We start from the raw sequence: 14,208 nt of genomic DNA on the forward strand, positions 1-14,208 counted from the left end.
TTACTTTGGGCTGAGATAAGCACACCACACTGAGCTGGAAAATCTACAAAAGAATACTATTTTGAATTAGTAATCATTGACAATTTTTCACTGTGGACAATTTTTTCACTGTGTCTTACACCTTCTTGACCTACTTTTTTCTCCAGCCACTGACACAGCGACCAGCTGCTAACAGTATAGCCTGACAAGAGCTCCATCCTACTGATCCCTCCACCAACACCTTCACTCCCCAGTACATCTGTTGTTTCCTGTCCCCATATGTGTTGCTTGAGATACTTGGAAAACCCCACTTCATCGTTCTGGCGCATACTCCTACCTGGAAATATGAAGAGATTAACATACTTGAAAGAAATCCTAGACCATTCATAAACAGAAGCCAAAGAATAAATGGTAACCAGTTTAACCACAATCTTGGATTAACTTGCCTTTCTTCCCTATTTCACTCTCCCCATTCACTGCCTCCAGAATAAACCACCTACGTACAAGCCTTCTCTCAGCCTCTGATTTTTGGTAACTTCAAGCCAGAAGCTAACACTCATTTATCACTAGACACACCCAACAACCAAGAACACATAAATTCTCCTTCACTTCTTCCACATATGCAGTGAGCACTTAGAATGATCTAAGTTGAACAGCCTACCAGCTAGGTCATATCCCAAGGACTCCCCACTTATTAAAAGCTATACTCTTTCCATGTACATGTTATCTTCTCAAACTGGATTATTATTACGTATTGTGAATATGCAATGAATCACCACTATGTCTCAGGCAGTGGAATACCCTATGAGACATTTTCTACATTTTAGAGATAAGATACGGAGGCTTCAAAGAGTAGAAAAATAAGACACTGAGTTCCCACCGTTAGAAAACATTGAAACCAAATTCAAATCCGGTTTTTCCTGGATCAAAATCAATAGCAACGGCAAGCAATGTCTCTTCTCTTAAGAGTCTATCAAGTGCACGATATGGTAGAGACATTTGCTCCATGATATTTCGCTATCATAACAAATCAGTGAGATAAATTTATGCTTCCTGTGCTCATTTTACTAAATAAATCCTACAGTAAAATTCAACAACAAATTCGATGACAATTTTACCATAAAGAACATGTTCTAATTATATATAATCCAATCCCGAAACTAGAAATTACAACTAATTAACTGTAACTAACATTCCAAGACTCTAATAATTTGCCAGATATGCTGACTAAAGACAATAAAACTGTGCCTCTTTCTCTGCCCAAGGAAGACCCCGATCCAACTTAGCTGATATCACCCCTGCACGTGAGCCTGAACTAGTATAAATCATTCCTTCCATTTTTCCTTGTGAAGGAGTGCCCCAGGCGAAACAAAGAATTTTAAAGAATAACCAAAATATCAATAAAACAATTCATTTATTTTTTTTTACTCATTATGTACCAGCAAGGTACTTAGTCTGTTACATGCATTATTGCAATTATTTTTCATATCACATGAGTTGGAGGCTATCATAAATCCCATCTTGAGGATGAGGAAACTGATGTTTGGAGTCAGTAGGCGTCTCGTCTAAAATGAGTGAGGATTATGAATCCATATAATCTCATTTTGAGACACGAGCTCTTAACCATTACACTATGCCACTGAAGAAGTGAACAGTGGCCTCAGTCAGCTATATACAAGTGTCACTGCCACCAAATGATATGGTAAAAGCACTGTTCCAGTAGTAAACTTCTCTTTGCTATGACTACCTAAGCAGAGGCTGTCTGCCACTTGATAGGAATATGTTAGAGACCTATGGGGAATATAAATAAGGTTCTCTAAGATTCCTCTAAATCCCCAAAGACACATTCCTAATATTATTCCTTTTATTAAACAAGGTACACAATTGCCAAGGCACTGTTTGCAATCTACAGTATGGGCTAACCCCAATCTCCAGGATAGGCTAACCCCAATCTGCAATATGGGCTAACCCCAATCTACAGTATGGGCTAATCCCAATCTACAGTATGGGCTAATCCCAATCTCCAGGATAGGCTAACCCCAATCTGCAATATGGGCTAACCCCAATCTACAGTATGGGCTAACCCCAATCTCCAGGATAGGCTAACCCCAATCTGCAATATGGGCTAACCCCAATCTACAGTATGGGCTAATCCCAATCTCCACCTCAGAACTTTAAAAGTCCTATAATAGCCCTAATAGTGTAGAAGGAACATAGTCTCAGAATCAGGCTAGCCGGGTTTCATTCCAAATTATCCCTCTTATCTCTGAAGATGTGTCGTCACATTCTCACCACTCTGGGCCTCCGTTTCCTCATCTGGAGGAGGAGGCAGCTGTGGTAGATGAGTGGAATGCTAGGGGTTCAAAGGAGGCAGTTCAGGGACTCTGTCCCTCTCAAGCACAGAAGCTTGCCTCCTACCTGCCTTAAATGTTCCCACTTCCAAGTAAGATGTCCTTTGGCCATCTCAGGACTTAAAATATCTTAAAGCATAATACACTAGAATAGAGACTCATGCCCCTTCTGTCTTAAAATCTATAAATTTGTTATATTTCTTTTCTGACCACTAATACACACTCGGTATGACATTCAAGGCCTCGCCTCATACTAATCAACCTCATTTTTTGTATGCCTCCTTCGCACAGCAGTCAAAGCCATCTCTTACTGCCAGAACACACATGTCTGTCTAGTGTGGTGGGAGAGGCCGTGGGTTCAGAGAGAGCAGACTTAGCTCTCTGTCCCACTCCTGGCACTCACACACTGGACAACCTTCAACCCTGCAAAAAGAAAACAATGTAATTAGCCATTAAAGGGGCAGAGAGAGAGGGAGACACAGAATCCTAAGCAGGCTCCAGGCTCTGAGCTGTCAGCACAGAGCCCGACGCGGGGCTTGAAGTCACGAACCGTGAGATCATGACCCGAGCCGGAGTCAGACGCCCAACCAACTGAGCCACCCAGGCGCCCCTGATTTTTTTCTTTTAATTCCCACAAAAGCCATAGGAGACAGGAACCCGTATTAGCCTGGTTTTCTGATGCAGTGGTTAAGGCTTAGAGAAGTTGTACACTTTCGTATGTCTGTGACCAAGTCCATGGCACCGGATACTAACCACCATCTCTGCAGCCTCTCTAAGAATTCCATACCCTGCCTCACAATGCTTTCAGAAGCACCAAAGGAAGTACCAGGCATGAGAATGTTTGGGGAGCACTAACAAAATATTCACGACTATTTTCTGTTCCTATAAGCTCCTGTCTTCCTCCTGCCTCTGCCCATGCCATCTATTATCAACAAACCCATTATTATTCTTCCTTCCTGCCTCATTTCTTCCCGAATGCCCCCTTCACCACCATCATTCTGGATATTTGTTACAATGTCCAGCTAGGGTACATATCAGTGGTAATTCAGCTGTATTCCTGACCAATTTTTTTAAAATTTCATGTCAGTGTTATCTCCCTATGTGGATTCTTAAGGATAGCTAATTTATTCTATTTCCACAAATGTCTAATGCTGTGCTGTGTACACTCTAGTCATTTAATTAAATTTAATTAAATCCATGAAATTGGATTCAACCCCAAACAATACTGGTGCCCGTCTTGCCTCCAGAAATGAGAGAGTGCCATTGTCAGAGCCAGGCTGCTATCCTTCTGGCATCTAAGCTCATATATCCCATCTTTCAGCTTTCTCATTTCTACTCTTAGACATACATTAGCCAATCCCAAGAGTGGAGCCCTACCTTGGATTTGCACTTTAATGTTGAACCACCGCTTTCAGATCCTCTTTGTAATAATGCCTTCTTTTTCCAGTGTTCCTATGAAATACGTTGGCTAAAAGACTATTCAGACAAAGAAGTGAAAAACTGCATTGCTTCAATTCTCTAATGATTACCTAGACAGTACATATTTCTCATTCCATAACATGTCCAAAACTGTGAGGGATAGAGGAGGTGCCCTACCTGTAAAGAAGGAAACAGAATGAGCACTCCTGAAATGATGCATATACAATGTAAGTTCCAGAAGGGAAATTATCAGTATGATCTATAAATTTCAAAGAAGATTAAGTGATCTAAGCCTTGACATGAGAATTTAGAAACTTCTAAGTTTTTGATAAAGAAAGTCAACAGGAAAGAGAACAGCATGAGCAAGGCATGAAGAAAGGAAAAACATAATGTACATAGCCAAAATATGTGAACTTTGACATCACAAAAACCTACATTTCATTCTGGACCTGCCAGGGATGTAATCAACCAGAAGTTACACATGGTCTTTAAATCACGGGGTTTTTTTCAGAGTTGTATTAAACATAATAAGTTCCTAGCATTACAGTTTAGGTCTTGATATTTACATTTATAAATATTAAAATGGGATAAAATATTAAATTAAATTATAGTGTAGATGTTTGTTAAATATTTATTATAATGCTTGTGATATTTTTGGTGTCTCATAAAAGTTAGTCACATACACCCCTACTAACTGAGTTATGAGATGCCTTGAGTAGGTGTGCCTAGCTAAACTGGAGTTCAATTGGGAGTAGGGAGTAAGAACTTAAAGACCTATGTAAAATTCCTGATTTTCCACACTACAGTCAGTTCTCACTTCTGAGTACATAAAATAGGCCAGACAACTTCTCTGTGCCTCAGTTCCATTTTCTATAAAGTGGGAAGGTAATGTTACCTATTCCAAAAGGTTGTTGTAAGGATTAAATGATTTTACAAATGTAAAGGGCTTAGATCAGGATCTCTATTTCTTTTCCTAGAATGAGGAGAAGGATACTGACCACAAACTATTTTAAAACAGATCCTCTGCCTTTGGATCACGTGTTTACACAGGCTTCTAGTAAATGATATTAGATTTTATTAGAAGTATCCATATACTTCTACTAAAAGCTCATTTTAAGTTTTATAAATTGCAAAAGTAAGATATAGCCCTTGGAAAATATTTCGTATGGAGAGGTAGAGTGATAGAAAGCTGAAAGTCAAAGGACCACTCCCAAGCATAAGCCCTACTGGACCCTTTATTGATAGTGTAGTTCACTCTCTTCAGATGTGCATTTGTATGCAGGAATATTCTATGTGCACATTTATGTGTTTTGCTCTATATAAAAGTATATAAAATATAATAATATTCTTGAAATTTTAATTGAACTGTTTGGGCATTATTTGTCAACAGTTATGAATTTTCATACATTTTAACTTCTGCATGTGATTCTATTTTATGGTTGTACTATGATTCATATAACCAATTTGTTTTTGCTTGACATTTATGCTATTTCTAGTATTCTGTCCTATACACAATGATGCACTGGACGTCACTTTACTGACTTTTTTACTTTCTGGTTTGAATGTTTCCTGGTTGAATACTTCCTGGTTGGAGAAATTCCTAGTAATGACATCACCGGATCAAAAACTATGCATATGTTGAATTTCGATTGCTTCTGTAACTGTTCTCTCAAAATCCTGAAGTATCTTTCATTCTCATCAACAGTGTATGAAAGAGTAGTTTTTCCCACAGTTTTACTCACACTGAATATTATCAATCTTGATTATATTAACCAAATGATAAGGTAAAAAAATCATACATTACTTTAATTCTCATTTAATCATTCATTCATAGAATTTCATCAATGACCTAAACAATAAATATATTATCGGTCTCCAGATGAAGCTAAAGTAAATTTACTATGTAAACTTTTTTAAATTTTTTTTAATGTTTATTTATTTTTGAGAGAGAGGGAGAGACAGAGCATGAGCAGGGGAGGGGCAGAAAGAGAGGGAGACACAGAATCCGAAGCAGGCTCCGGGCTCTGACCTGCCAGCACAGAGCCAGATGCAGGGCTCAAACCCACAAACGGCGAGATCATGACCTGAGCTGAAGTCAGATGCTCAGCTGACTGAGCCACCCAGGCTCCCCTATATGCACTGTGATATCGATGTAGAGATATATAGTCTATACACAAAATATCAAAATAATAGTAATAATTTAGCATGTGCTGCATACCACATATTTTGCTAGTACGTAATACATGTTTTCTCATTTAATTCTCACATCTGGCTCTGTTTAGACAAATTTTATGGCTGAGAAAAAGCAGAATAATTAACTTGTGTAAGGCTATACAGTTAATAAATGATAGAACCTGTATTTGAATCCAAGTTATGGCTGATTCATGTTTCTAAGTGTGTGAATGTCTTATGGAGCCGAATAATTTCTTCAGTAAAATCCTGGACCACAAGAAATGCGTTTATGGATGTCCCTGAGTTGTCCTTTTTAACGAGCAATCAATAGCCCCGTATTTCTCAGAATATCTGTACCCAGAACATATGCATCATCAGTAGAATGTCTCTAATTAAGAGCTTTAAAAGGATTATTTTTGTCAGCAAGTCTTCCTAATTCATTTTGCTTTCCTTGCGAGATGAGTGGAGAAGGAATTATCTACAACAGCACCTCTATGGGTTGGAAATTACTATACCATTGTAGATACAAAACTAATGTTCTCTAGGGATGTTTCCAGTGGGAGGGGGCTGAATCCCTGAAGAACCTTTCTTGATTTCACGACCCCATCCCCGAGCAAATCATATCAGCATCACCTTCAGCACCAACACTAACACCCTGCAGTGGACCAGTGGACAGAGCTGCTCACATATAAATGTGTATGTGCTTATATAAATATATGTTTTATATAAATATATTCTTTAAATCTAATTCATCTTTACATTAAAACTGAAAGCCAAACAGGGCGCCTGGGTGGCTCAGTAGGTTAAGCATCCAACTTCGGCTCAGGTCATGGTCTCATGGTTCGAGCCCCGCGTCGAGTTCTGTGCTGACAGCTCACAGCCTGGAGCCTTCTTCAGATTCTGTGTCTCCCTCTCTCTCTGCCCTCCCCCCACTGGTGCTCTCTCTCTCTCTCTCTCTCTCTCTCTCTGTCTCTCAAAAATAAACACTGGAAAAAAATGAAACCAAACATTTGAAGTATCATTAAACTAAATCGGGAATAAAGCACCATGTAAATTCGTTCTCAAAGGTTATTGGAAAATCAAGGCTAAAAGCAGTTGGCACAAGAAGAAAGCAGAAACATGTGTAATATATACATATATATGTGTATTCATGTGCACACACACACACACACACAGAGTTGCATGAAAAAAAGGAAACATAAAAATCTCTCTAAAACCATCCTAGACTTATCAGCTATTCCTGTTCCTCCCCTTCCTAAGAGCACATCCCTAAAACATAAATACACTCTCATAGTTACTAATCTCATGACTTGGATTAGGCAGACACTTACATTTTGATAATTTGCTAAAAGAGATTAAAGCAAATCCCATCAAAAGTGTTGATAGGTTAAGGCTCTCCATTCTGAAGACACAAATTTGCGTGTAGAGACAAAACCGTTGAACTACTGACACATTTTAAGTATTATTGTACATGTGTAAAAAATGATTCAATTAGTTCAACAATTTCAAAGGAGTAGTTCAAATTAAGAAGAACATGTTTAATACTCACGTAACTTGTTGAAGTCACCTTCAGTGCTCGACCTGATGTCATCCTTGTGACCTCCAAAAGCCAGTTACCCGATGGTTCCAGAAGGTAGAAGGCAGAGATTGTACAAGTAAATTCTCCAGGATAATGTCAGGGTAACCAAAGTCTGGCCCCACCCAGGATGTACTTACATGAACTTTCATCTACAACATAGCTACAAATCATGACCTATTAGAGTTTCCATTGAGCAGATCAAAGCATACAGGCAAATAAATCAGGACACGTACTGCAGACACATCGTCTAATCATTTCATGGGGAGCTATTTCTATAGGACCAGAGTTTCTCATGATTTTGGATGAAAGATTTACAACAGATGCTCTAAGTGTCCAAGAATTTAAATAGGAAACAATCCTTGTAGATGGCAGAGAAACTCAAATTTCATCTAAATAAGAAAGGTTGCCAAATAAAAAAAAAAAAAAAAAAAAAGACAGCTAAGCTATTTACAAAATCATGCATGGAGCTGTCCCTGCCATTTGGCTGTATTTTGAGCTTAATTTGTAAAGAGTTTCCAATCCGCATCTTAGAAGAAACACTATTAATAAGATGTTTTCCTTCGGGCAATAGTCTTGAGCTAAGAGGGCAGAGCGCCATTTTCCAATGGCACAGAATTTCCATGTGTGCAGACTTGTATCATTCCAATTGCATCCCCTTGAGGCTGTGTCTCTACTGACTGGGGAGCTAATCACCGTACCACTGAATTCCTATCCACCCCTACAAGGATCTGTTTTTCTCTGGGGCAGAACTTCACTGGAGACAGGCCAGGCTGATGCTCCACAAGCACAACCCCAAATCCTGGTATTAACCATTCAATTATCTGCTCCCAATGTAACCTCTCTTCTTCAGTAACAGAATGGCCACACAACCATCCATCTGCCTAATAACCTAGACGAAGAAAAGCCAATACACCTAGCAAATCCTGGAACCAAGTTTTTCCACTACTTAGTCTGGTGTCCCCTTCATCTTTTAAGACTATTATTAAAATTGTCACACCTAACTGCAGAACAGTTGCCATTATTAAGGATTTTAAACAATGTACCTCAGCCAGAAAAAAAGGACTCAATTCTTTCTCATTTCATAACAATAGTACTCTCAAATAACATGTTTTCAATTTAGAAATATTTGGAATGATAGCCTTCATTCTTTTTCCACCTTCAATAGTGAAAAATATCAATATGCTACATTTACAACATAGTACACAGAATACAACAGTCTCCTGAGGAAGTCTCCAGAAAAGGAAGAGTCTCTCAGTTTTATTGAGTACGACCCACAAAGGTGATGGGCCATCTTCCGCACTTGGATTATTTTTACTAACATCTTAGAATCACTTCATGTTCTTACCTAACCACTTTGATATGTAGGTTAGGGGAAGCTTCTCAATCTTTTTATTTTTCATTACTGCCCTCCTAAGGCACCGTTGTAGACATTCTAATTACCCTCACTAAAATTTTAACACCACAGATATATTATCTATGTATGTACCTTATGTATATCTGTGCTTTATATATAAAAACAGTAAGATATTTTTATTCCCCAAGAAATTGTTTTTACCTGAGCGAAGAATATTTTACCCTTTGCAAAAGCATATGAAAAAGCTTACTTACAAAAAGAAAGGTGGGGGGCCCTGGGTGGCTCAGTCAGGTAAGCATCTGAGTCTTGAATTTGGCTCAGGTCATGATCTCAGGGTCATGAGATTGAGCCCCGCGTTGGGCTCCATGCTGGGTGTGGAGCCTGTTAAGATTCCGTGTCTCTCTGCCCCTCCCCCACTCATACGCGAATGTTCTTTCTCCCTCTCAAAAAAAAAATAATAATAAAATGAAAACATAAAGAAAGGGCTGAAGGTAAATAATGTGGTTAAATGTGAGCGTGACTGAAATCCTAGTTGTGCTACGAACAAGTACACACATCTATATCCAGTTCTTCTCTTCTGCACCACCTCCTTAATATAATGTTTTTCATCATACCTATTACCAACACAATTACATTTTTCATTCATTTGTTCACTTGCTTATTAACCATCTACTCCCCACTGTAATTTAAGTTCCACACAAACACAACCTGTTTGTGTTAGTCAACGTCTTATACCAAGCCCCTAGAACTCTCTGGCACACTGTGGGAATTAAATAGTATTTTTTTTTAATAAAGGAAATAAGAATTTCCTAAACTGAGTTGACTTTGGAGTCATTTTTCAAGCAATAAATATTCACACATGGAACAGCAATTGTAAAAGCCCTAGAGAAACGACATTAAGTGCTTCACAACACTACCCTCATGCCCAAACTATCAGTCTCCTCAACGATTGAATTGCTTGTTTTTCTTTCAAATATCTTTCTCGCCCATACTTCATTCACTGTCTTTCAAATGTAACCATTTGAGGGGCGCCTGGGTGGCGCAGTCGGTTAAGCGTCCGACTTCAGCCAGGTCACGATCTCGCGGTCCGTGAGTTCGAGCCCCGCGTCGGGCTCTGGGCTGATGGCTCGGAGCCTGGAGCCTGTTTCCGATTCTGTGTCTCCCTCTCTCTCTGCCCCTCCCCGGTTCATGCTCTGTCTCTCTCTGTCCCAAAAATAAATAAAAAAAAAAAGTTGAAAAAAAAAAAAAAAAAAAAAAAAACAAATGTAACCATTTGAATTTCATTTCCTGAGCCCGTTACATCCCACTTTTCATGATGTCCATGAAAGGAAATACATCTGTGGACATGAGATCATCAAGTGGCTTTTCTCGGACACAAGGAGAATCAAGAGAGTACAGGTAGCCTGGGAAACCAGGCTCAGGGGAAGGCTGAAGAAAGTGACCCCCAAATAAGGGGGATAAAATGTCTCACGGACAATTTTCACAATGTGGCCAATGAGTAGTTCTGCGTTTTGGTTATTTCACTTCATGCCAGCAAGGAATAGTGGGAAGTGGGAAGAGTAGAGGAGGCAGAGCCTAAAAGTCTTGATATTGACACTTAACCCTTATTGAATCACATTTTTTTGCATAAATAGTGTAAAGATCCATCGAATAAAACGTATTGCATAAAGAGACTTACAGCACGTAAAGCGCTATCAAAATGTGTGTGTCACAGTTGGTCTTCAACAAGAGTTAGCTCACTCCCCTCACTTATTGCCTGATAGTCTCACCGAAGTCTACATAAACCAAAGTCTCCTTGTACAACAGATACGACCATTATGTGTCTTATTAATTTTTCAGAGTACATATACTTCTTTCCCTCCTGTTGTTTTAAGTATCAGAAATAATCAGACGGCACTTGGCCTTCATGAGAGAATCTCGATGATGAGATTCTTTGCAAAGGATTACCTTAACATTCCTTGAAATTACTCCCAAACCAGCAAGCCTCCCTCAACAGTCTCCTGACAACAGGAGACAGTCTTAGACCATCTTACATTTCTCCTTTCAGGTCTTAATGCCTGTCAAGTTTGCCATTGACAATTTATAATCTGTGCCTCTTTAATCTTCTCACGTGGTACAGCCCTAAGACACAATCGTTGGCTGTAGCTTCCCTCTTCCAATCTCCCCTTTTGTCTCAATGTAGAAACATTTACTCAATACTCTCCCTGTTCTTACCCCTGGCTCCTATCTGTCAAACTGAACCACACATTGTTTGGTCTGGAGTCTGTTGTGCTTAATTGCCACCAGCAATTGCAAACTTGATCCCTTTTAATAGATTAAGCGCTGTTAGATCATCTTCCGGGCCTCGACTTTGTGGGAAAATGTTCTATGCCTTATGATTTGAGACAGCAAGGCATAAACTAGGACACACAGTCACCCCCGAGAAAAGATAGACCGTGCTCTGGCATTACCATGCGGTCAAATTAAGATGTTAAGTCCAGATGACCAGCGAGTGTGAGAAAGGGACCTCTGTGGGAAGTAACACAAGTTGGAGCCTTACAGTCAGAGAAGCTTTGTTTCGTAAAGTGCTGCGTAGTAAAAGAGAATGACCCGGAAGATTCCATGTGCACAGAAGAGTGTTATTGCGTAAACGTATCTCTATATGGAAGACAAATGAGGACAGTAACATTGGAACTACCGATTTTGGATGCGGATAAATCACCTGAGCTGAATATGCCTGATAAGTAATAAAATGTTCATTTAATATAAATGTATGTATCACAACCTCCCGAACAAAAGCTTTAGAACCTAATCATATGTCCTTTTGTTAAGGTTAAATAAAATAATGTTTACTGTTGTTGTTTCAAATGGCTCAGGTTTTGGTAAGGAGAAAGAAAAAAATTCCTTTATAGTAAAAAATATTTTAAAAAAATAAATAAAGTATGAGTCATAAGGGTATTTTTATTTTTTATTTTTTTATTTTTTTTATAAGGGTATTTTTAAAGATGAGACCAAATTCAGAGTGATTTCAACATTTCTGGCTTATTTTTTGTGCCAAAAAAAAAAAAAAAAAAAACACCCTAAACTAGAACTAGGTTATGAATTATTCCCTTCCTTTTGTGTGTGTTTTCCCTTTTGCCTTTGGTACATTCATAGGGCTAAAAAACATCAGCAGTTTCACTCCCCAAATGTCCCGTCCACATATATCTACCTAAGAATTTCTATTTTCTGTTTCACCATAGGTGAAGCAAAAAAAAAAAAAAAAAAGTTCTATGGAAAAAAACGATTTCATCCAAGTAACATATGTATGAAAAATTTGGTAAAGTAACAGTAAGACTCTGGAGAAAAACATACTCTATAATAACCAAACTTGGGATTTATAGTCGTCTTTTCCATTGCATACCTTGAATCTACGAACACTGACGCTTTGGTAAAGTACATTAAAAACTATCAAAAGCACCTATCAAAGGGCTTAGCCACTATTGAGTGTTTAATAAATGTTAGTATGTGGGACTTTTTTTCTGTCAGCCATCTGCAAAATTTATTGATTCTCTTTCATACTTTATGACAGATATAGTCTTCCCTATTTATATATACCATCACTTCCTTGGCATTATGAACAGCCTAACTAACTCTCTTCTTCCACAGACTCCTCATGGCATTTTTCACCTCTGTGTTTCTCACTGTATAAATGATAGGATTTAACATGGGAGTGAGGATTGCAAAGAACACAGTCACCAGCTTATCCACAGGGTAGGTGACCACAGGACGCATGTAGGTGAATATGCAAGGCACAAAAAAAAGTACAACTACGGCAAAGTGGGAGCCACATGTTGAGAGGGCTTTGTGTCGTCCTTCGGAGCCGTGGGAATTCAGGGACCTCAGAATGGCTATGTACGAGATGAGTAGCATGGAAAAAATGAGCAAGCACATGGCCCACTGTTGGCCGCCACCACCATTCCCAACCTGTAGGTGTCGCTGCAGGCAAGTTTCAGCAGAGGGAAGAGATCGCACATGAAGTGGTCAATGACGTTGGGACCACAGAAGGGCAAGCTGACCATGAAAAGCGTCTGCACAGCGGCATGCAGGATCCCCCCTAGCCAGGCCATCGCCAGCAGGAGGCGGCAGAGCCCCTGTCGCATGATGGTTGTGTAGTGCAGGGGCTTGCAGATGGCCACATAGCGATCATAGGCCATGACAATGAGGAGGATGATCTCTGATCCTCCCAGGAAGTGCTCCACAAAGAGCTGAGTCAGGCAGCCACCCAAGGAGATGGTTCTCCTCTGATACAGCAGGTCGATGATCATTTTGGGGGTGGTCACAGAGGTGTAGGAGGCATCTATAAAAGACAAGTAAGTAAGAAAGAAATACATGGGAGCGGAAAGTGTGGGGCTGAGGGAGATGGTGATGACAACGAGCAGATTGGCAAGCACAGTAAATAGAAAAATGAACAAAAAGACCACGAAGAGTATTTTCTGCAAGGGTGGATTCTGCGTGAGTCCCAAGAGAAAAAATTCAGTCACATTGTTCGGAGGTGTGAGGCTATCCATTCAAGAAGGAACACCCTCCTGGGGCCTGAATTCCCTACAGAGGGATAAAGAGAGATACCTATTAATCCATGAAAGGATTGTAGTCTGAATTTCATGGTACAAAAACAGTCACTGTAACTGTAGCGCATGTTCTGGGCACTCCTTGCCTCGGCGTTTGTCTTCATTCCTTCTTCCTCCGCAATGCTCTGTCTCTTCATACACCTCCCACCTGCCGCTTATAAACACCCAAAGGGCAGCTCCTGATGTGTAATTTACGGAGAAAACCCTTGGTTTTAAACACAAGTAGGATTTTCCGGGTTCCAACCCTAAGTGACTTCACTAAGTCATTTCAGTGGCCCACGCTTCTGAGCCCTCCTCTCTGCCTGTGACCTTATACACTGTAACTCAGTTACAACTGACTTACAACTGTAACAACTGAGTTAACTTACAACTGTAAGTCAGTTAAGTGTCTGACTTGATTTCAGCTCGGGTCAGGATCTCAGGGTGATGGGATCGGGCTCCATGCCAGGTGCTGCCCTCAGTGTGGAGCCTACCTGGGATTCTCTCTCTCCCTCTTCCTCTGCCCCTCCCCGACTTGCATGTGCAGTCTCTCTCTCAAAATAAACACTTTTTTTATGTTTATTTTTGAAAGAAAGAGAGAGAGAGCACACAAGTGGGGAAGGAGCAGAGAGAGAGAGAGAGAGAGAGAGAGAGAGAGGGAGACACAGGATCTGAAGCAGGCTCCAGGCTCTGAGCTGTCAGGGCAGAGCCTGACACAGGGCTGGAACTCATGAACCCGAGATCATGACGTGAGCTGAAGTCCAATGCTTAACCGACTGAGCCACC

At 39.9% G+C, this 14,208-nt stretch overlaps 1 protein-coding gene across 1 annotated transcript; it reads right to left on the reverse strand.

Annotated features, from left to right (window-relative positions):
* Positions 1–12,457: 12,457 nt before the first annotated feature.
* Positions 12,458–13,383, reverse strand: LOC132661751 (olfactory receptor 4C3D-like). The gene is given in 2 exon segments (XM_060606677.3): positions 12,458–12,768; positions 12,771–13,383. Coding segments are annotated over 2 exon segments (924 nt in total).
* Positions 13,384–14,208: the final 825 nt, after the last annotated feature.

This window comes from Panthera onca, chromosome D1, assembly GCF_046562875.1.
Source record: "Panthera onca isolate mPanOnc1 chromosome D1, mPanOnc1 haplotype 2, whole genome shotgun sequence".
Classification (NCBI taxonomy): domain Eukaryota; kingdom Metazoa; phylum Chordata; class Mammalia; order Carnivora; family Felidae; genus Panthera; species Panthera onca.